This window comes from Capra hircus, chromosome 17, assembly GCF_001704415.2.
Source record: "Capra hircus breed San Clemente chromosome 17, ASM170441v1, whole genome shotgun sequence".
NCBI lineage: Eukaryota > Metazoa > Chordata > Mammalia > Artiodactyla > Bovidae > Capra > Capra hircus.
The window spans coordinates 15,502,035-15,524,100 of NC_030824.1; the positions used below are offsets into that span (position 1 = coordinate 15,502,035).

General features: G+C 47.5%; 1 protein-coding gene across 4 annotated transcripts in view; it reads right to left on the minus strand.

Moving 5' to 3' along the window:
- CIT (citron rho-interacting serine/threonine kinase) overlaps positions 67-22,066 on the minus strand; it is a 172,709-nt gene continuing 150,709 nt past the window's right edge. For 2 of the 4 annotated variants that reach the window (XM_018061231.1, XM_018061229.1), the window contains exons 33-49: positions 17,945-18,082; positions 17,043-17,223; positions 16,318-16,409; positions 15,723-15,827; positions 15,330-15,499; positions 14,593-14,637; positions 14,065-14,145; positions 13,799-13,934; positions 12,377-12,516; positions 11,942-12,034; positions 10,339-10,447; positions 10,110-10,238; positions 9,555-9,635; positions 7,909-7,987; positions 7,321-7,500; positions 1,501-1,801; positions 67-494 (exon numbers count right to left, since the gene is read on the minus strand). In XM_018061231.1, the coding sequence (XP_017916720.1) occupies positions 471-494; positions 1,501-1,801; positions 7,321-7,500; positions 7,909-7,987; positions 9,555-9,635; positions 10,110-10,238; positions 10,339-10,447; positions 11,942-12,034; positions 12,377-12,516; positions 13,799-13,934; positions 14,065-14,145; positions 14,593-14,637; positions 15,330-15,499; positions 15,723-15,827; positions 16,318-16,409; positions 17,043-17,223; positions 17,945-18,082 (2,084 nt within the window). In that variant the 3' untranslated portion in view covers positions 67-470. The remainder of the gene's footprint in view (positions 495-1,500; positions 1,802-7,320; positions 7,501-7,908; positions 7,988-9,554; positions 9,636-10,109; positions 10,239-10,338; positions 10,448-11,941; positions 12,035-12,376; positions 12,517-13,798; positions 13,935-14,064; positions 14,146-14,592; positions 14,638-15,329; positions 15,500-15,722; positions 15,828-16,317; positions 16,410-17,042; positions 17,224-17,944; positions 18,083-22,066) is intronic. The other 2 variants (XM_018061232.1, XM_018061230.1) reach the window with 1 other exon arrangement.

The following is a 22,066-nucleotide window of genomic DNA, read 5'->3' on the forward strand; positions in this document are numbered from 1 at the left end:
CTCACTACAAGTGATTACAACAGGAAATACGGTGCTATTCAAATCTATTAAAGTCTGTTGTCTTAAAAAAAAAAAAAAAAAAAAAAAAAAACAAAAATAGCCAACCAACCCTAGGATCTTAAAGTAGCTATTAATTAGGATTCTAACCACGCTGTAGTTGTAGTTAGCCCCAGGTTGGTTTCCTGTGATGAACTGGTACAGGCTAGAGCTAGGTACAAAAGTTTATGAATGCTCTGAAAGAGTAACAAAGTGCAAAGAGGGCGGCTGCAGGGAGGTGCCGGCAGCTCCCAGGAGCCCCAGCCCCCCGCCCCTCCTGGCTGCAGGGAGTCCGTGCTGAGGCGGGCCTGGGTCCAGCTGCGCCGGGGGCTGGCTGAGCAGATGCGCGCTGGGGTCCCCTTCAGCAGAGTTCCATAGTGTGTTTGGTGTTTTCCTGCAGATCAACATGAGGAGTTGGTTTTTCTGGCTGAGATTTATACTGAAGACTGGTCCCAGACCTGAGAGCAAAAGGAGGAGGGGATTTAGCCATCAGAAGCCAGAAATCACCATGCTCACTTTGTCAGGAAGCCCACACTGGGAGCCTGCAGGAGCACCTGGTCTCTCCTTCCTGTGGTCAACAGTGAGGGACAGGCAGAGCCTCCCCTCAGAGCTTGGTTTACACATACCATTTTATCCAGAAATCAGAGGAGGTAAGGTTTCCCTGGTGGCTCAGCTGGTAAAGAATCTGCCTGCAATGCGGGAGGCCTGGACTCGATCCCTGGGTTGGGAACAAGGTCCCCTGGAGAAGGGAACGGCTACCCAGTCCAGCATGCTGTCTTGGAGAATTCCATGGACTATAGTCCATGGGATCGCAGAGTCGGACACGACTAAGCAACTTTCACTTTCAAGGAAAACAGTTAAAACAGCGTTCCCTCCTCTCTCTAGATGGCATTAGGAGAGCATGGTCCAGAAAGCCAGCACCTAGAACTGGCTGGCCTGACGAGGTGTCCACAAGCTTCCGAGCCCCGCTCCCACTAGAGTACCCCTGGTTATCAACACATCCCTCCAGCTCCTCAGTTGGTAACATGCAAGCTACACAGGTAGTAAATGCACATGATTTTAAAATTTCAAAAGGTGCAGAGTTCTTCCAGGAGGCAACCACTGTCACCTGATTTCAAGGTAGCCTTGCAGAGAAATTCTTGATGTATGTGTCTTTGTACACATATATATGTTTGAAGAAAGTAACCTTTTGAATGGCATGTTTTGTGTGTTTAAGAATTTGCTTCTCTGCGCAGATCTCTCTAGAAACTGCGAACACTGGTTGCATTTGGGGAAGGGAATGCTGTATACCCTTGGTGGCTCTTACAGTTTGAAGGCCACACATGATGCATTTGTACAGGAGACCCTTTCTCAAGCTATTTTCTTCCTAAACCTCTTAGAAATCCCACAAAACCCTAATTACAGTTGTGGAGCCTCTTCCTTACAGCCGTGGCTCTTCGGGGCTGAGAAGGGCACCTCCCTTACCTTGTTGACCTGGGACAGTGGCGTCCTCACGGCCCCCACGGGCAGCCGGCCCCTGCTGCTGTCCTCAAACAGCCGCCCGGGGGAGCGCTCCCTCCGCGTGCTCAGCATCCGGCCGGGGGACTTCTCGCGCTCCAGGGGGCGGCCCGGAGACTTGTCCCTGCGCAGCTCAGTCCGCCCCTCGCGGTAGCGGTGGGGTGTGCTTGGCTCTCGAGGGTGGCTGGGGCCTTCAGGAGGCGCCGGGCTTGAGGCCACGCGCTTGGTGATGTGCTCGTTGTACGTCGGCGGGCCGCGCTTGTTGGGGCTATGACAACAGGAGAGGAAGGTGGGGAGCCGAGCCACCCCCATGCCCATCTCACCACAGGTTATCAGAAACAGACCCCAGCTGGAGTCCTTCAGGCTTCGAGAGTGAGGACAGAAAGAAGGCAGAGCTAACAGCAAAGAGAAGTCAAGTTTCCTAGTCTCAGGGCAGGCTTTCTGCTGAGCACCTGCCGTGTCAGGCGCTGTGTAAGCTCATCAGATCATCCTAACAGCTCGGCATGCCAGGAACAGGTGACCCTCATAGTACAGACAAGAGGACGGAGATGCAGAGAGGCCAGGACTCCAGTACAGGTCAGTCTGACATTGTAATTTGCATTCTCCACCCCCCTGACCTAGTAATTTCCAGAGCCTAGAGTTCACAGGAAGTCTTCCTTTAGGGGTTAAGCCTGTACTCATTACTGTCAGTTGCCAAATCTGTCCCACTTTTGGGCCTCTGTCGGTCACCTCTCTAGGTGGCTTTCCAAGAGCCTTTGTGCCAGAGGTGTAGAAATCAAACCTGATCCAATTAGGAGACAGAGCAGGGCCAATGCAAACAGCAGACCAGGCTCAAGAAACGTATGAGCAGTTGAAAGCAGTGGGACCTTTTCTTACGAACGATCTAACCCTCTGCCCAGCCCTGGCCTGCCTTGCAGAGAAATTTTCATGTTTCAAATGAAGATCTCACCAGGCGTGGCCCTTACCACCCCTCTGAAGAAGCAAGATCCAGAAACACAGAACTGACACACAGCCTTCGAAGTCAGTTCCTTCCCACCCTCAAGCAGAAAAGGTACCAGGGCCCTCGTTATCTGAGCATAATTAGTGTTGGAAAAAGGCAGCCTACTTAAAATGGGAACACCATTTCACAGAGACTATTACTTGAAGACATATTTTGATTGATTGGGGCTTTATCTTAGAAAAATAAAAGTAGAAATCAGGAAAATATATTTTATCCTAGATATTTTAAAAATCTAAATTACAATTGTAATTACATGGTAAGAATGAACCAAGTATGAATCACATACTGATTTATTATGCTCTAATTTTCTCAAGAAAATTGTATGCTAACATGCTGCGTGACATCCTCCACCAGCAATGTTGGATTTTGTGCCGTGAAATCGTAAAGTCATTTGAATATTTGACAGTGTCACCAGAGGCCTCTCTTAACCCTTTGATATTTAAATCTTTCCCTTTGGGAACCCTCCTACACTGTTGGTGGGAATGCAAACTAGTACAGCCACTATGGAGAACAGTGTGGAGATTCCTTAAAAAATTGCAAATAGAACTACCTTATGACCCAGCAATCCCACTTCTGGGCATACACACGGAGGAAACCAGAATTGAAAGAGACACATGTACCCCAATGTTCATCGCAGCACTGTTTATAATAGCCAGGACATGGAAACAACCTAGATGTCCATCAGCAGATGAATGGATAAGAAAGCTGTGGTACATATACACAATGGAGTATTACTCAGCCATTAAAAAGAATTCATTTGAATCAGTTCTGATGAGATGGATGAAACTGGAGCCAATTATACAGAGTGAAGTAAGCCAGAAAGAAAAACACCAATACAGTATACTAACACATATATATGGAATTTAGGAAGATGGCAATGACGACCCTGTATGCAAGACAGGAAAAAAGACACAAATGTGTATAACGGACTTTTGGACTCAGAGGGAGAGGGAGAGGGTGGGATGATTTGGGAGAATGGGAATTCTAACATGTATACTGTCATGTAAGAATTGAATCGCCAGTCCATGTCTGACGTAGGGTGCAGCTTGCTTGGGGCAGGTGCATGGGGATGACCCAGAGAGATGTTGTGGGGAGGGAGGTGGGAGGGGGGTTCATGTTTGGGAACGCATGTAAGAATTAAAGATTTTAAAATTTAAAAAAAAATAAAAAAATAAAAAAAAAATAAAAAAAAAATAAAAGTCAAAAAAAAAAAAAAATAAAAATAAATCTTTCCCTTTGGAAGGGACCAAACTTGATTTTCTTTAATTACTGGCCTAACTCTAGGGAACCTCTTCTGTCAATGCCCATTACAGAAAGCAACTGAGCAGCAAAGACGCTGACCCGGTTCAGGAGAGGAAGCTCTAGAGCAAGCTTGAGGGCCAAATCTAGACAAATGCCTGTTTTTATAAAGTTTCATTGGAGCATGGCCACGCCCACCTGGCGATGCACTGTGGTTGCTTTCATGGTCTAACAACAGGGACCATATGGCCTGCAAACCCCCAAATACTATCTGGACCTTTACAGAAAAACAAATTGGGAAACAGAACAGAAAAAACTCTAAAGTGATCAGTCAGTCTGTTGTAGTTTCATATTTTCTTCCCTAAGCAGCTCAAACTGTGGCAACCAGTGCTCAGAAAGCCACACTTTCTTGTGCTGTGTTTGCAGCAGTAAAATTTAGAGTGACTTTTGTTTTCAACATCTTGAAGTCAAGGTTTCTTTTCATCTCTAGCCATGTGGCTTTGTGATATTAAGCCTATTGTAATGGAAGAGAAATTATAAAATGTGCCCATCATAAAACAAGTGAGAGGGTGCTCACTGCCCAGAGGAAGAAAAGTGGTTCAAGGACGGCCATTTGAGAAGTCGGCTGAGATTAAGGGGAGGAAGGACACGCTCGCGACTGCAGGTTGAGCTGGCCACCTTCCATCTCCATATCTGTTAATAAGCAATGATCTACCACAGCAGTTTTATGTTTCTTGCATAGAGTTACACTTCCTGCTCTGCTAAAGAGACCAGGGTGGTGTGGCCTGCAGTGAATCAGTCTCCCAGACTGGCCTCCTACATTCTGGACCTGCCCAAGGCAGTCAGCTTCAAAAAGACGGTTTTATAAGCCAAGAGATAAAGCCTAGCAGCTGGCTTTCCAGAACAGCAGGAACTGGAACCATTTCACCACAGAGTAAGTCACTTCTCACAGACACACCACGTCATCTCAAAAGGAAGGTGCCTGAACATCTAACTAGTGAGGCAGTGAAGGAAAAAAAACCCTAGTTACAGTACTTGGGTTTCTTCTTGCATGACCTAGAGGGTAAATAAAATCTAGACGTTTTCAGGAGGGGACTACAGCCCTTTGAGCAGTCACCCGTGAAGCAGAGGCCAAAAGAGTGAGGAACAGCTGACTGTTTAGCACTTCCAGTTTTCCAGCAAGTTCCTGGAATTGAAATCACACTGACAGACATTTCTGACCAAGACTTGTATTTTAACAAACGAGAGACTCTTCATTAGGACATAGTCTCAGAATATTAAGTTGACAACTTTCTTTTCTAAGCCCTAAGTATTTTGTAACCTTAGAGGTGTCCACCAAACTGAGTCCCTTGAGGATAAAAATTGTCTTCATTTGTGTATCCCCAACCCTGGGTCTGGCACATGGTAGGGGGCCCACAGAACTGTATAGGGTAAATATGTGGGCTTTGTAAACCAGTCCACAAAAAGTAAAATCCTAGGTCAATTAAATATTCCTTTAGGTTGAGAAAGCTCATCTCCTTTGTAAGCTAACATCTTAAAATTAATACATCTCAAATCCACACATGCAACTGAATCTGGTTCCTCGCCCTGGGGGTCAAGGCAAAGCCCATCCCCCTTCCACCCACTGCTGGTGGCATAACAGAAAAGTACATCCTCCAGGGAGGAAAACTCAGGGACATCTATCGCAATCACCAACAATTCCTTTTCTAGGAATTCCGCCTCCAGGTAGATTGCAAGCATTCCAAGTGAAGATATACCAAGTCCTTTACTACAGCAACAAACTGGAAACACCCAAACATCCACTGATAAAGGAGCAGTTAAATAAGGTATAGGCATGTGAAGGCATGCTATGCAGGCATTTAAAAAAGAGAAAGACATTGTGTGCCCACACGAAGATACAGATGTGTGTGCACGGTATGCTGTCACCTATATTAAGAAGGGGACATGTGCTTGGGGACCAGCAGGGTAAGGACGCCAGAAAACGGGTTTCTCCTTAAAAACAAGCACACTGGTAGCCACTGCAGGGAGCACCTTGGGCTTGGAGCACCCTGGCCTCAGAAAATTATCACTATCTGATCTGTCTCGGTCCTCCTGGGGAAAGACTAGAGTTTAAATACTTAGCTTTATTTCATAATCATAATAATTTGGGGGGACGGGCCCACGGAGAACCTAAGATTCCTTATTAGCGTCTGAAGAAGACATGGCCCCAGCCTTCAAGACAAGGAGAGAAGCAGCTTTCCCAGACTCAATACCAGTAGACTTTCTTGTGTCTCCGAGTCCCCTGGATCCCCAACCATATGTTCTTCACTGAAGCAAAAATCTGATAAGGAACTAACAGGGTAACTTCCTTTGTGTTGAGAGGCTATGGGTGTCCAGTTCAGCCTGCGTCCATGGAAGGAACTAACAGCAATCATAAATGGAATGAGCATCCCATCTGCACTGTACAAAGAAGGGCCAAGAGCCACATGGGAATCCTCATCCAACGCTGTTGGCTTTCCTTCTCATTTTCTCTCTCTCCTGCTCTTCCTTTCTTCTCCGGGCTTGTTTTTAATTGACCTGATGCAGGTCTTGCACAACAGAAGTGCTTGATCTCTGGATGGTTACGGAAAAACAAACAGTGGTGACTGTTTCATGTGGCAAATGTCTGAGGCAGTGAAACCAAGTTGGGGAACACAAGAGGCTAGCCAGAACACTCACAAGTCCTCCTGCATGTTCCCAGGGATCTGTAAGGCCACACGAATGAGTAAGCCTGTACCCAGACCCAGAAAGAACTTAGGAGGGCCTCAGTCTCGGCAGCTGACTCTTGAGTGCTGAAGGTGTGCCCCAAACTCCAAGCACACATACCATTTAAGGAAATCCTCTCTATTCATCTGCCCACTACCCTAACCAAGCAGAAACTTCAGTGGCCGCACATAACAAAGAATGCAGACTATATAATTAGTCCAGAGAGTCACTCAACAAATAGCAGTAACACACCCTGGCAGGGGAAGGGGGATCTGATTTTCAGAGTCATCACATGGTGTTAATTGAAATGTTTGGTTTTCAACAATAAAGTATAGCCTGTACTCAAGGCCTCATTTCTTCTGGGAAATCCTTCTTAGCCCCCAAGTCCAAGATGGGAACCCTCCTCTGAGCTTCTGCAGTGCTTTAAACCACCCAAGTATGAACCCCATTCTCCTTGCCTATGCTGTCATTACGTGAGAGCTTGTCTCACCCACTGGGCCTCCTCAGGGAGGGGCAAGATTCCAACTTACTCACACTCGGTCTCCCTGAGCAAGCCCAGTGAGCGCAGCACACTATCAGCTGCAGCAATGAATGCACTGCAAACGCAGCCCCAGGAAACAGCCGCCAGAGAAAAGGCCAGACATTCCCTTCCACCTTTTCCACAGGGGCACTAAAAATTCTCCTGTTGCTTATAAAGGACTGTCATTTAAATGCTGTTGGTTTAAAAGAAATAAGTGGCTTGGCTTGAAGACAGGGAAACTGCCAACCAGTTCAGCCAGATTTCCTCCTGCTTTGTCCCCTGATGAGGAAGAGAAGGCTGTTACCTGCGGGAGGTGGACGGGCCACGGTGGTGGTCAGTGCCGGTCTCCTTCACCAGGTTTCCTTTGCAGCAAATGACCCTTAACTTATCCTGATATGAGGACGCCAGGTAGATGGCTCCTGAGGAGATTGCAGGGCCCAGGTAACGTGGGTTGGGGATTTCCAAATATGCTCGGGCGGGGGTCCTGTAGAGTTCCAGATGAGAGTTTGCACAGCTGGTTATCTCCACTGTTAGGACCCAGCCCCGACACCCAGCCGCTGAACTTTTCACGTTCAGTCGCTAAGTCATGTCCAACTCTGTGACCCCATGGACTGTAGCCCACCAGGCTCCTCTGTCCATCCAGGCAAGAATACTAGAGTGGGTTGCCATGCCCTCCTCCAGGGGATCTTCCCAACCCAGGGATCGAACCCAGGTCTCCCGCATCACAGGCAGATTCCTTATACCGTCTGAGCCACCCGGGAAGCCCACCAGGGTGGAGTGGGTATCCTATCCCTTCTCCAGGGGATCTTCCGAACCCAGGGATCAAACCCACGTTTCCTGCATTGGCAGGGAGTTCTTTACCACTGAGCCACCAAGGAAACCCAATTCTTACCCCAGAGAGGAGCGGGCCTGGATCTCAATTACTTCGAGTGAGTTGAAGTGAGTCACAAACAGATAGGGTTCTCTGTAGGCTGCGTGGCCACCACGGAGGAAGAGCATGGGGCAGGGAAGGGTTAAGGGACAGAAAATCAAAACCTGGCTGCAGTGCAACCTTGGACCCAGCAGTCCCACCTCGTGTATCCTACACATACACCCACGTGCCTGTATAATGAGGCATGTTTAAGTTTATCCCCTGCCACTGCTGTTGGGGCAGACGCTGGGAGCCCACTCAGGGAACATCGTGCGGGATCAGTTATATAAATGACGGTGCAAGTATGGGAGTCTGCAGAGCCGTGCGAATGCACGAAGCAGCGCTCTCTATGCTGGCGCGGGAAACACCCAAGGTGCATAGTGAGGCATGCACAGCAGCTCAGAATGCATGTCAACTGTGCTGCCTCACTGGTCCTTTAAAAGGGAGAGGGATGAAGAAAGTTTATGTGCCCATGTTTGCATAAGGCACTGACTGGAAGGATAAGAAACGCAGAACTAAGTCTTTTTTTCCCTTAGGGGAGTAGGGATGAAGAAATTTGGGAGACAAGTAACATGGGCAAGACTTTCATTGTAACCTTTTAAAACTGCTTAATCAGATAGCTTCTCCAAAAAGTTTAATAAAAAATGACTGGGTTCATAGACAATCAAGTATTTCTGGTCCTACTACTATATATTTCTCTATCACAGTGTCAAACTCTAGGATATAATGTGATCTGGTTTTGGTCTTAAAGGGAAACAGATTATCACTGTTACTCCTTGTGCTGAACTGTTATTTCAATATTAATCACACCTCCTACTACTCAGGCCCCCATGGACTCTCTCTGTCTGGAATCCCAGCTAAGCCGGCAGGATGGGGTGGAAGCGAGAAGGCCTGGGCGCCTCTGCTTTTGCGCTCGTAGAGGCAGCCCTGGTGCGGAGGGTGAGACCTCCAGCCGCTGGCCCCTGCTAAGCCCCCACCTGACAGCCAGTCTGACTGACAGCCACTCTGTGAAGCCATTTTGGATGTCCCGGTGCCTCTGTTGACACCATGTGAAGCAAAGCTGTCCAGTCAAGCCCCAGTCTCAGGCAATAATAAGCAGTTGTTCTGAGTCACTAGGTTTTGGAACATGTTATGGAGCAACAGATAAATGAAATAGCCTTGAAGGGTATTTCAGCTGTAATGGTATTTCAGAACATTCACACAGTCATCGTGTATGTGTGTTTACCCTTGACACGGCAGCTCCACTGTTAGCATTTCTGAGCTGGGGATATCACTTAACCAGTGTGCGAATACCGTTAAGTTCATCACAGCGTTGTTCACACTTGAGCCTGTTTAGAACTGGTTAAATTGACGGGTGATCAGCTGTGTCGTGAGATGCTATGCAGCCTGGTGACATGATTTAAACAAACTCACAAGGAGTGATCTCCTTTCTGTCATGAGAGGCTGGTGGGTTTGGTTTATGCATCATGCCCCAGGATCTCTGTCCTGGGCACTTACATGGGAGATGCTACATGTGGCACCTGGTGTCTAAGGGAACCCCCAAGCACAGTGCATAAGCCAAAAGGAACTACACCAGCAGTTCCTACCAGGGACACCAAGTACTAATCCCCACACCCTGCCTCACCTACCAAAGGCCAGAGGTAAGCGACTCCACTTGAGATCATCCGTGCGGCTGCGTCTTCCATAAGAATCCACGAACACCCCGAATTCTAGAAGGAGGCAGAGTCCAGGGCTTGAGCATGGCCAAAGACAGGGAGTATCAAAGACACACACTGAGAGAAGAGTGGGGAAGCCAGCCAGGGGGACGTGGGTCGTGAAAAACCTCAGCTCTGCTGAGCCACATTTCTTGTGATTATTTACTAAAGAGGGATCGAGTGAAAGTGGAGAGACAGGAAGTGGGTGATGGAGGAAGAGTCAGGGGGAGGAGGGAGAAACAGACCCAGAGATTTAGGGAGAGGAAAGAGGAAAGGAGAAGAGTGAGGGACAAAGAAGGACAGAGCAGACCGGTCTGGAAGAGACTATGAATGGACCTGGCTACAGCCTGGTGGGGGCGCCTCAAGGGTGCTGGTGGAGCAAGACCAATGTTCCCTGTACTGCAGCAGCAGCACCCCCGACCCACCCCGAGGCCCCTGTCTGGGACTGTCGGTGCCCTGAGCACCCCCACCAGCCACCGGTGGACTCACCGTGGAAACAGAGCAGGAACTCCTCCCGCTGCCCCGCGCCGTTCACCTGCATGATGGACACGGGGAAACTGTTGGAGGAGGAGGCAAACACGGCAGGCGCCAAGGAATGGTCGTTCTTATCCAGGAATTCTGTAAAGGCAGGCGAGACGCGGGGCCTCAGGACCAAAGAGGAGCCCGGGGTGGCGGCGGGGCCAGAAACGCGCCAGCAGGGGGTGCGCCCGGGCCCTACCCTCCAGCGTGTACTGCTTCATGTCGATTTCGTAGAATTTATTGGTTCCGATGAGGATACTGTAGTTGGTAAAGTGGATACAGCTGCAGGGCTCCGAGGTCTCGATCTCCTAGGACGGGGGTGTGGGGGGCAGCAGAGAGGAGGATGTGAGCGTTGACTTGGAGCAGCCCCTGCTCTCCAACCAGGCCATGTAGGGTTTGCCACCCAACTTTCCCTATGGTCTTCACACCAAGCAAGTCCCTTCACGTTCTTCGTAAGGATCCATGGTCCCTTTGCTACCTTTGGGTTCTTTGCAACCACAGACTAGAAAGGTCAAATTGCAACCAAAAAAGTCAAACACCATATTAAGAAAGAGGGGTAGCGTTCAAACAGAGCTTTAAAAATACAACATTCTAATCAGAAGAAAAAGCCTGGAGGAATACACCATCAGTGGTGGCTGGAGGAAGTGGTTTTAGTTTCCTTCCTTTTCCAAGCTTCTCAGTTTCTACCTGGAATCTACATTATGTACTTCATTACTGTCACCATCACTGTTCTCATCGTCTGAATTATCGGCTTCCTAATTACTTCCACTTGTTTAGGGGCCAACCCTAAGGAAGGGCTGCAAAAAACCTTGTTACGTTTTACTCCAGATGGTGGCCAGGAATTATAAATAAAGAATGATTTCTGAGAATTTTCCTGAAGCTAACAGTGCAAACTTTAATCAGCGTTATCCTCACCATTAAATATTTACTGATCACTAAGTATGAGGAAACTGCATGGCAGGGGAAATGTAGTGAGATGGTGGGGAAAGCCAGACTTCAGTTTGGGTCTCAACTTTATAACCTAGGATCTTGGCCAACCTTAGTCATCTTATCTGAGAACTGGGGATGGCCATTCCTGCTTCTCACAACTGTTGTGAAAAGTGTGTGAAACAGCCAGCCCAATCTGTTTAGAACAGGTGCTCAGTTGAAACACTAACAACAGCCCACCCCAGATAAGACAGTTTCTCTAACAGGTAGTGACCCTTACACATTCATCCCTCCTTCTACTTTTGAGACCAACCATAAAAGCACCTGCAATACATCAGGCTCACAATGGGTGGAACATTCCTGTCTAGGGACAAGAGATGGCTTTCTCGGGAAAGAAAGCAAACGCGGTGATCCAGCAGATGCCTGTCTGCACCCCAGGCAACATCACAACACACTCTGCTCCAAGGAGAACCAGCTCCCGAAATGGGTTATCAAAACAGCCAACACTGGCTTTTCTAAAGGTAATTACTAGACACTTCTGTGATCTGAGAAAGATTCTGGTAGGGGCCTCCAGGGCTGCTTGCTCCTCAGAGCTTCCTATTTTCTTTTATTTCAAAAGAGGAGTCTCCTCCATCAGCCACTTTCCTCTCTCCCCTCACAAAAAGCTGAATTTGCAGGGCTGGCTAGAGAGGCTGCTCACGCCTGGGAGGAGGAAAGGCAGGGAGAAAATTGATGGCCACTCTGGAGTGCCCTCTAGGGAGCAGGGCACCCTCTTGTTCCCTCTCTAAGGAGGCCACCCAGGATGAAGGGAACAGACACAGGCACCTTCCCACCAGCTCGCCAGGAAAGCAGGCCCAGCAAGGCCCAGGACTTACTTTCCGAATGCAGTACTTGCTGAGGTTTTCATTGTAGCGGAGAATGACAACTTTGCTGGGCATGGCTGCACAGATGCAGAGCCCGCTCTCAATCTGAAAAGCAGTTGGGGTGGAGGGTGGGAGAAGAGCATCACCAATGAGTGTACCAGCTCCATGGCAAAGCTGGTTAGGAGCAGGGTCTCTCAAGCTGCCACCATGGACACGAGATCAGGTTGTCCCCCATGGGGAGGGGCCGTGCCGCGCAGCCCTGGGTGTTCAGGAGCAACCCTGGCTCTGCTCATGTGATGCCAATGGCACCACTACCAGTTGCGTTGAAAAGAAGCAACAGAAATTTAACCCAGTTTAAGGACAGGGCTTCCAAGGTCAAACTGTTAAGCAGAGGAGCCACAACAACTCCCAGAAGAGTCACCAGCTGGGGCCCAGAGGACCACTTACCTTGCCAGCAGCAAATAAGTGGCAGCCCTTGACCGCTTCAAAGATGTTGGGCGAGATGTCCGGTTGGGCGGGGAGGTGAGACTGCGCAAGGGACTGCTTCACCTTCTTCACATCCACAAGACACAGGGCCCGCTCCTCTCCTGAGGGGACCGGGGACAGCAGAGCACAATGGCGGGTCTCATTCTAACCTTGAGTAAAAGCCACTCCAGGACACACAGATGCATGAATTTCCACAAATCCCCATTAACACAGGTTAGGGCCAAGTGTTAGATCTAAAAGGAAAACATCTAGCCTCTTGGTCAAGACTGTGGGAGGAAACAAAAATTCCTCAGACAAAAAATCGGAGAATGTGAACTGAACGTTCAAATGTGTTCCCCACCAAAGTCAAGAGCGTTTGTGTTGTGAGACAGCGAGGGACTTTTATAATATAAAACAGTGGACATGGGGGTTCCGTGGCAGTCCAGTGGTCAGACTCCGCACTATAACTGCAGAGACAAAGGTTCACTCCCTGGTCAGGGAACTAAGATCCCACGAGCCATGTGACTAAAGGAAAGAAAAAATGTACCATGTGAAACTATTCTGTATGATGTTATAGTGGCAGATATATTTGTTACACATTCGTCCAAACCCACAGAATGTATAGGAGTGAACCCAAATGTAAACTATGGACTTGGCATGACAGTGACGTGTCAGTGCAGGGCCACGCCATGTCCCACCCAGGTGCTGATGATGGAGGAGGCCGTGCATGTGTGACAGCAGAGGTATACAAGAATTCTCTCTACCTTCTGCTATGAACCTAAAACTGCGCCCAGGGAAAATGTTAAGATGGAAGTGGGGAAAAAGAAAGGAAAGCAAGCGAGAAAACAAGCCTACAGAGGAGAAGCACCGAGAGATCAAGGAAAGCTAGTTCCTGACCATATGGATCCAGCCGGCCAAGCCTGAGTTAAGATTTGACTGTGAATGTTTTGAACATGGAGCCAATGCATTATTGTTTTCCTTTAAAAAAAATATATTACCTATAAAGAGAGGAGAACAAAGCCTTTCTGCCCTGGGTATGTAAGAGAATGCCCTTGTTCTTAGCTGACTGGCTGAAGAATCTGGAGTCAGAGCTCCAACTGACTCTCACGTGGTTCAGAATAAGTGAGAAAGAGTGTGTGTGTGTGTAGGAAGAAAGAAATAAATATGTGTCAAACTGTTAGTGAGTGTTGCATGCAAACGAAGGGTCTGAGACCAGGGAGAACGGGGATGCACACAGCAGGGTGGGCAGGCTCTCAGAGCACAGGGGCTCGGGCCCCTTCAGAGACCCAGAGGGAAGAGCCCCTCCTGCTCCAGCCTGCCCCCGAGTTTGACAAACATGACATGTGAGTTTCAAATCGTTTCCCTTACAAGTGAAGGCAAAGTGCCGTGTCCTTGGCCTCCCACCTGCGATCATGAGGAGCTTCTCCAGGTCCTTGATGATGTAAATCTGGAAGACTGCTCCAATTCCTGGGACGTGGGTGAGGGAGTTCTTCAAGACATTCAGCGCATACAGCCCTTCCTCGGTGCCCACCAGCACCACCTGCCAGGGTGCAAGTCCCCGGGAAGAGCATGAGCGGGGCCATGTCCCCATTACCACCCCTTGACACGGTCCTGTAACGCGTGCGGCTATGGCCAGATCCCAGCAGATGTCCCAAAAAGAGCATCGTCACCTGGTCGCTGAAGGGCAGTGTGCAGTTCATGTCCAGACGGTCATCACCTTCCAGTTTCAGCAGGGAGTTTCCGAGCAATTTCTTTTCACATGTGAAAGAGAAGAAAGAGAAAAAAGGACGCCACAGTGAGGCTGAACTGTTCGTGACTGGACTGTCCAGAGAGACAGAGGCAAGAACAGAGGAAAGTTTAATGCCAGGGAGAAGGGCAAGTTACTCCTGCAGACACTCAGAAGCACACACCTGCTCCTGACTTGCCCCCCAACTTTGATCTGAGCTCAAAAGGCAGGACCTAAATGTTATCGGTGTCTCTGGGCAGTGGTTAATTAGCATCGGGGCCATAACTTGGTTTATATGCAGAACTAAATGAGCACAGGAGACATAGATTCTGTCACACAAAACAAGCCAAAGATGAAGGGTGTCACTACAAAGGGTTAATAAGCCACGTGGACGCTCCTGTCCCTCCAGGCGGCGGCACAAGTGCAAAGCCCAGTGTCAGCGACAAACCAACCCGCTCCTGAGTCTCTTTACCTGATCCCACGCAGGAAGAGGCTTGTAGGAAGTACAGTCACGGCCCTATTGTACACACATGGATGGGGCGTTCAGTTAAAGGCTCACACGTGGGAGATGGGTCATCAACACAGGGCTTTCTCGTGAGAGGGAGGCTGGTGGCTAAGGACTTCTGATTGCTAACACTTGAAGTGTTTATTAGGAGCTAAGTGTTTGAAAAGAGCTATTGGGGCTTTGGTGGTGGAAATGCCAGTGAGTGATGAGCACTGTTTGTATCCTGGAACGTTCCAGGAGGAGTGATGCCAATCAAGGCCCACCCACATCTCTAACATCTTCAGGAGAAGTAGGATTTCAGACCTGCCTTCGGAAGAGCAGATCACGTAAAAGCAGTTGAGCAGGTTATGAAAAAGTTTCCTGAAAGAGACATGGCTTTTGGCAGCCCTTTGTGCTACTTGTAACACAAGCCTTTGAGCCACGTAAAAGCATCCGGGTAAAGGAGAGAGAGTATTTCCTTGTAAGTAATTTGCAGCTGTGCTGCCAGAACTGAGATCTAGTATGCCCTGAAGGGCTGGCTAACGGTGGCAAATCCCTCATTCTAGAGGGTTCAGGCGGGGGGACCTGTGAGGCCAGACCCTGCCTGGAAGCCTGGATCTCTAGGGGCACAGAATCCCATCACCCTTCAAAGGGGGAGGCCGAAGGGACCCCCACCCAGTCAGCCCCCTCTACAAACACAAGCTCTGGCCCGCGTGCATACTCACAGCGTCGGCTTCCGCCTTTTCCCTAGACACTCTCCCACCTGCCACAACTGACTCTAAGGCGGTGACCCAGCGCTGCTTGTCAGGAAAGCTGGGAGCCAGCAAGTAGAGGGTCCTCCCAGGCCAGCAGGTGGTATGGGGGTGAGACTCCATCTTCAGGACATAGGGGACATCTAGGAGATTGGGCAGAGAGCGCAGGGTGGAGTTCGCCACCCCCATCAGGAGGGAGGGCCAAGCCACCTGCATCCCAGTTACTTAGCAGAAGTGCAGGTGGGGGGCGGGGGAGCCTCCTTTGCAGGCTGATCCTGCACAGGGGCCCCTCCCACCCACGCTGAAGGCTGCAGCCCAGCCCACCTCCCGGGGCGGGGGGGGGGGGGGGGGCCTGCCGTCCCTCACCTGCTTTGGCTGTGTTTGCAAGTTCAGAAGCACCAACGGCGCCATGAATAGACACGTCCCCGTCGGGAAGGCACAGCTCAAATTCTTCCACCGGCCTCTGTCCAGCTTGGTGCAAAGAGGAAGGGCAGAAAGAAAAACAAAAGAACAGGAACAAGAACAAGGGGAGACGAGAGGAAGAGAGAGAGACGGAGTATGCGTGGAAAGAGAGGCGCACGAGAACAGAGGAGGGAGGAGATGTGCGGAGAAGGCGGAGAGGGAAGATAAAAACAAAAGTAAAGTGTGTCAGATGAAGAGCACAGTCAAATTTCGGATGACGATGCAGATTTAGGGGTTAGTTGGCTGAGGCGGAAGTTCTCGGAAGGTGTATTAGCAGGTGGAATCTTCAGGGCAGCACCCTGCAGGGTCTTCAGAGGGGAGACCTATAGATGTGAGTATCGTACCAATAACCTTTAGCGGAGTCACTTGGGTTTTAATTTTCAAAAATGGAAAATTCGTAGAAGGCTTGCAACGCAGTCCGGAAAACAGAGCCTTCACGCCAAGACTAGGAGACCTGGGCCAACTGCGTGCAATGAGATTCCCCGACTCATTAATTTACCTTCTCTGGCTTCGTTGTCGTAAATGAGGACTTTGGAGCCCTCCAGGACGATGTACTTCCTGTCCCAGCCTTGCTGTCCTCGCTTGTTATTCCTGGGAAGACAGACGTGAGAAAGAACTGTTTGAACCTGGAAGAATCGGGTGGGAGGCAAGAGTGGGGAGGAGAGGAAATCCCAGTAAAGTTGCTTCCCTGGAAAACAACAGGAATGACATGCCGGGGTGGGGAGGGAAAGCTTCCTTCTACCCTCTGGCTTGTGGAGCTGGCCCTGAATTCAACTGATGTTAAGACACGTGAACAGGAGAGACGTGCACACACGTTTAATTTTGTGTGTATGTGGGAGTCTCCACAAGCAAATAAAGCCCCCAAAGCAGATGGGCCCAAGTGCTTATATCCTAAGTCAAACGAAGAACAGTTTACTGTGAAAAAGTAACACGGTCTGTGCGCATAGGTTTCTCCCCGCTGGCCTTGCCCCTGCTCTGAAGATAAGAATGCTCCTTTCCTCCAGGCTGCAGGAAGAACAGCTTTGACATGGAAATATATCCTACTTTCCAGGAGAAATCGGGGAGGTCAGAGTGTCCCTCATGCACCCGCTGTTTTCTAAGTGCCTTTAGCTCAAAACAATCCTTTACCCCAAAGTGGCCTTTTCCAGACCGGCATATCCTGCTGCCCTTCACCAGCCACCGCTTGCCCACCCGCTGCCAGGCCAAACCTCCCTGCAGCAATACCTGGGCACCTTCATCCACCCTTCCAGGTGCAAGCTGCTGCTGGGTTCCTTGGACTGCAGGCCCGGGGAGTTCATCTTGTCGCGGCAGAAGGCCTCGGTGAAGTGTGTGGCATATTCGGCTGGCAGGCCACAGGTGGCTGGCAAGCACGTGGAGCACTTGGGATGGCACATGACCTGACATTCTAGGGAAAAGCAGTGGACAGGCTGAAAACACACCCGACTGCTGCTGGACCTTCCCTGCATCCGCCAGCCAGCCCCTGAGCTCCACCCTACCTGGCTCTGCCACTCAGGGCACCCCTCAGCCCTCCCAGGCCCCAGGCCCCTATGGAGACAGCCAAGCTCTCTCAATCCAGTCTTCCTGGCTTCTCCCAGGCTGCCACAGACAGCAGTGCAAAGGACACATCTGCACATCTCCCTTGAAGCCAGGACACAGCTTAAAGGTGAGGAGAGACCAGCCTGAGGGAAAGGAGGCTGGAAGTTCACAAAGCCCAGGGCATTTTACACAGGCGATTGGAGACATGGGCTGAAAATGCATATAAATGCAACAACCTTGAACACGGGGAAAACAGTGTCCTCCCCCTAAGACTAAACGTGTGAAAATGAATGCACTTATATGATGGGCCTTCCCGGTGGCTCAGCTGGTAAAGAATCTGCCTGCAAAGCAGGAGACCCGGGTTCGATTCCTGAGTTGGGAAGATCCCCTGGAGAAGGGCAAGGCTACCCACTTCAGTATTCTGGCCTAGAGAATTCCATGGACTGTATAGTCCATGGGGTTGCAAAGGGTTGGACATGACTGAGCAACTGTATGATGAGGAATGTTTTAAAAAAAAAAACAACCGTTGGACAGAACTTTAGTGGAGACGCACAGGGGCCCTACCCCAAATGCACAGCGGCTGCTTTTACCCAGACACTTGGATGCCTGACGTCCGAAGTGCACGGTATCCAGACACACGGCGCACTTCGTGGCTCGCATGTTCAGTCCCACGTTGAACCGGTGAGGGATGTTGTGGTGCATGCGCTCCTTAAGACGCCGGCTGAATTCTGGAGGGAAATTTTATTTTTAAAAAATCACAGTGCTCAAAGACAGACATATAGATCAATGGAATAAAATAGAAAGCCCAGAGATAAATCCACACACATATGGACACCTTATCTTTGACAAAGGAGGCAAGAATATACAATGGAGTAAAGATAATCTCTTTAACAAGTGGTGCTGGGAAAACTGGTCAACCACTTGTAAAAGAATGAAACTAGATCACTTTCTAACACCGCACACAAAAATAAACTCAAAATGGATTAAAGATCTAAATGTAAGATCAGAAACTATAAAACTCCTAGAGGAGAACATAGGCAAAACACTCTCAGACATAAATCACAGCAGGATCCTCTATGATCCACCTCCCAGAATTCTGGAAATAAAAGCAAAAATAAACAAATGGGATCTAATTAAAATTAAAAGCTTCTGCACCACAAAGGAAAATATAAGCAAGGTGAACAGACAGCCTTCTGAATGGGAGAAAATAATAGCAAATGAAGCAACTGACAAACAACTAATCTCAAAAATATACAAGCAACTTATGCAGCTCAATTCCAGAAAAATAAACGACCCAATCAAAAACTGGGCCAAAGAACTAAATAGACATTTCTCCAAAGAAGACATACGGATGGCTAACAAACACATGAAAAGATGCTCAACACCACTCATTATTAGAGAAATGCAAATCAAAACCACAATGAGGTACCACTTCACACCAGTCAGAATGTCTGCGATCCAAAAATCTGCAAGCAATAAATGCTGGAGAGGGTGTGGAGAAAAGGGAACCCTCCTACACTGTTGGTGGGAATGCAAACTAGTACAGCCACTATGGAGAGCAGTGTGGAGATTCCTTAAAAAATTGCAAATAGAACTACCTTATGACCCAGCAATCCCACTGCTGGGCATACACACCGAGGAAACCAGAATTGAAAGAGACACATGTACCCCAATGTTCATCGCAGCACTGTTTATAATAGCCAGGACATGGAAACAACCTAGATGTCCATCAGCAGATGAATGGATAAGAAAGCTGTGGTACATATACACAATGGAGTATTACTCGGCCGTTAAAAAGAATTCATTTGAATCAGTTCTGATGAGGTGGATGAAACTGGAGCCGATTATACAGAGTGAAGTAAGCCAGAAAGAAAAACACCAATACAGTATACTAACACATATATATGGAATTTACGAAGATGGCAATGACGACCCTGTATGCAAGACAGGAAAAAAGACACAGATGTGTATAACGGACTTTTGGACTCAGAGGGAGAGGGAGAGGGTGGGATGATTGGGGAGAATGGCATTCTAACATGTATACTATCATGCAAGAATTGAATCGCCAGTCTATGTCTGACGTAGGATACAGCATGCTTGGGGCTGGTGCATGGGGATGACCCAGAGAGATGTTATGGGGAGGGAGGTGGGAGGGGGGGTCATGTTTGGGAACGCATGTAAGAATTAAAGAATTTAAAAACTAAAAAATAAAAAAAAAAAATCACAGTGCTGCAAAATAATACCATCAAGAAAGTGAAAAGACACCCACAGGATGGGAGAAACGTTTGCAAATCATCTCTCTGGCAAGGAGCCTGTAGATAGGATGCAGAAAGAACTCTTATGATGCAATAACAACAAGACAACCCAATTAAAAAGTGGGCAAAGGATGTGAACAAATGTCTCTCTGAAGAAGATAAATAAATGGCCGAGATGCACAGGAAAAGATGCTTGATGTCATTCTTTATTAGGGAAACACAAATGAACACCACAGTGAGAGGTTAGTTCACGGTCACTGGATTATCTAGACTCAAAAATATAGGAAATGGGTGTTGATGAAGATGTGGAGAAATGAAGGTCCTCATGCACTGCTGGTGGAAAAGCAAATGATGCAGCCACTGTGGAGTCCAGAATTACCAGATGACCCAGCAATTCTACTCCTAGGTCTATAAGCCAAGAGAACTGAGAACATATGGAGCCACAAAATTTGTGCACAGATGTTCACAGCAGTATTATTTATGACAGCCATAAATGGAACCAACCCAAATGTCCATCAACGGATTAATACATAAACAAAATGTGATGATCACACAATAGAATGTTATTCTGCCATTAAAAAAAGGGAAGAACTGATAAATGCTACAAGATGGATGAATCGGAAAACATGCTCCACAGAAGAAGCCAGACACAGAAAGTTATACAAGGTGCTTCCTTTACGGGAATTGTCCAGGACAGCAAATCCATGGAGACAGAAAGCAGACTGGTGCCTGTCAGAGGTTCCATGAAGGGGGAAATGGCAAGTAACTGCCAATGAGGTTAGGGGGTATTTTTTTGGTGGTCGAGTGGAGGGACCAAAAATGTTTTAAAAATTCAAATGTGATGATTATACAACCTTGTGAACTTACTTTAATAAAAAATCACTGAATTATACATTTCAAACAAATGGACTGTATGGTATGTGAATTATATCTCAATAAAGCTGTTAAAAAAAAAAAGCATCTTAGTGACAGATTGTGAAACTATTTTAACACTAACAGATGTGTCTAGATTTATAGGAATCAAATTAGGATCACCATTATCTGGTTATTAGGAATTAGGTTTTATTTAAAAACACATTCCCAGTAGGAGATGGTTAATATGATGGCATAGCTGTTTGTGAGCATAAACAAACATATGCTTCTAAATCAGTTGTTTGTAAATATTTCAGTCATGAAAGGTATATTTTCCAGATGAGATCATGGAGCACTTTCCAAAATCCAGTTTAAAAATCACCATTCTTGAATATATTTAAATAATTTTAAAGACTTCATTTTAGCTTCTTGCTTCAGATTATTTCATAGAGAATTTCTGTTCAATACAAGACCAATAATGTGTTATAATATTTTCATAACCAAAGTGTGAGTAAACAAACACAGCAAATGAATTGAAGTAAGTTCCAGATGTAGCAACCATGGTTTTGCATTAATTATTTATGTAAAACATGAAATTTGCAAGCTTGTAACTGATGAGAATTAAAGTATGTTTATACTATGGTAAAAAAAAAACAATATTCTGCAATACAGACTTTCTGACTATTAAATACATAGACTGACTGAAGAAGTCCCCCTTCATGCCCAATACTTCCATGAATAACATCCTTTTTTAAAAATCCAAGTTTTAAGCCTCAAAGAACTGATTCTGCATTTAAATTTCAATCAGTTAAAACTAACAAGATTAATTTTTTCTGTTTAGACGGCTCCCTTCTCAATAGTGACCTAACTAGGTAAAAGCAGCTTTAAATAGAAAAGCTCAGGATCCAAATTTCTGAATCCAAATTGGATTCTCCGAACAACATTGTCTTCTTCCTTTAACAGAAAAGTCATGAGGAATAAATAACACAAATGCACTCTGAACATGCCATGCACACAAAGGAGATGTTTGGAGTGTTATAGACTACTCAGGGAGCCGCTATATGCAACCTCATGGAAGAACCCAGGGGCCAAAATGATTTTCATCTGTGTTAACAGCACCACTTTGAAGACTTTAAGAGTGAAGCTCTTTGATTCAAGGTGTTATGTAAACATGGGAAACGAGATGACATCATTACTAAAGAAGAAATGACAACAAAATTCCACTGAGACTGGCAGCTGAAGTAGGTTGATGGTGATACCCTGATATTAAACCACAGCTACTCTGCTCTCCCTGTGACTTTCCAAACCAACTTCCTTGGCTTTTTTTAAAGTCCATCCCATCTCTAGGTAAATGAGTACATTTGAAACCACAAAGAAAACTCCTCACACCACTGGTATAAAGATTGGTACAATCAACCTTCAGAATACATACAACCTTTAACCCAGTGACTCATTTCCCAACAACTTATCCGAAAGTCATAGCACCCATAGCTGTGCAGAGTGTTCACTGCAGGGTGTGTATGGAAACAAGGAATTGGAAATAACCTAAATGCTTGTCAACTGGGGTCTGGATTAACAGGTGAATTATAAACCCCCCACCATCAT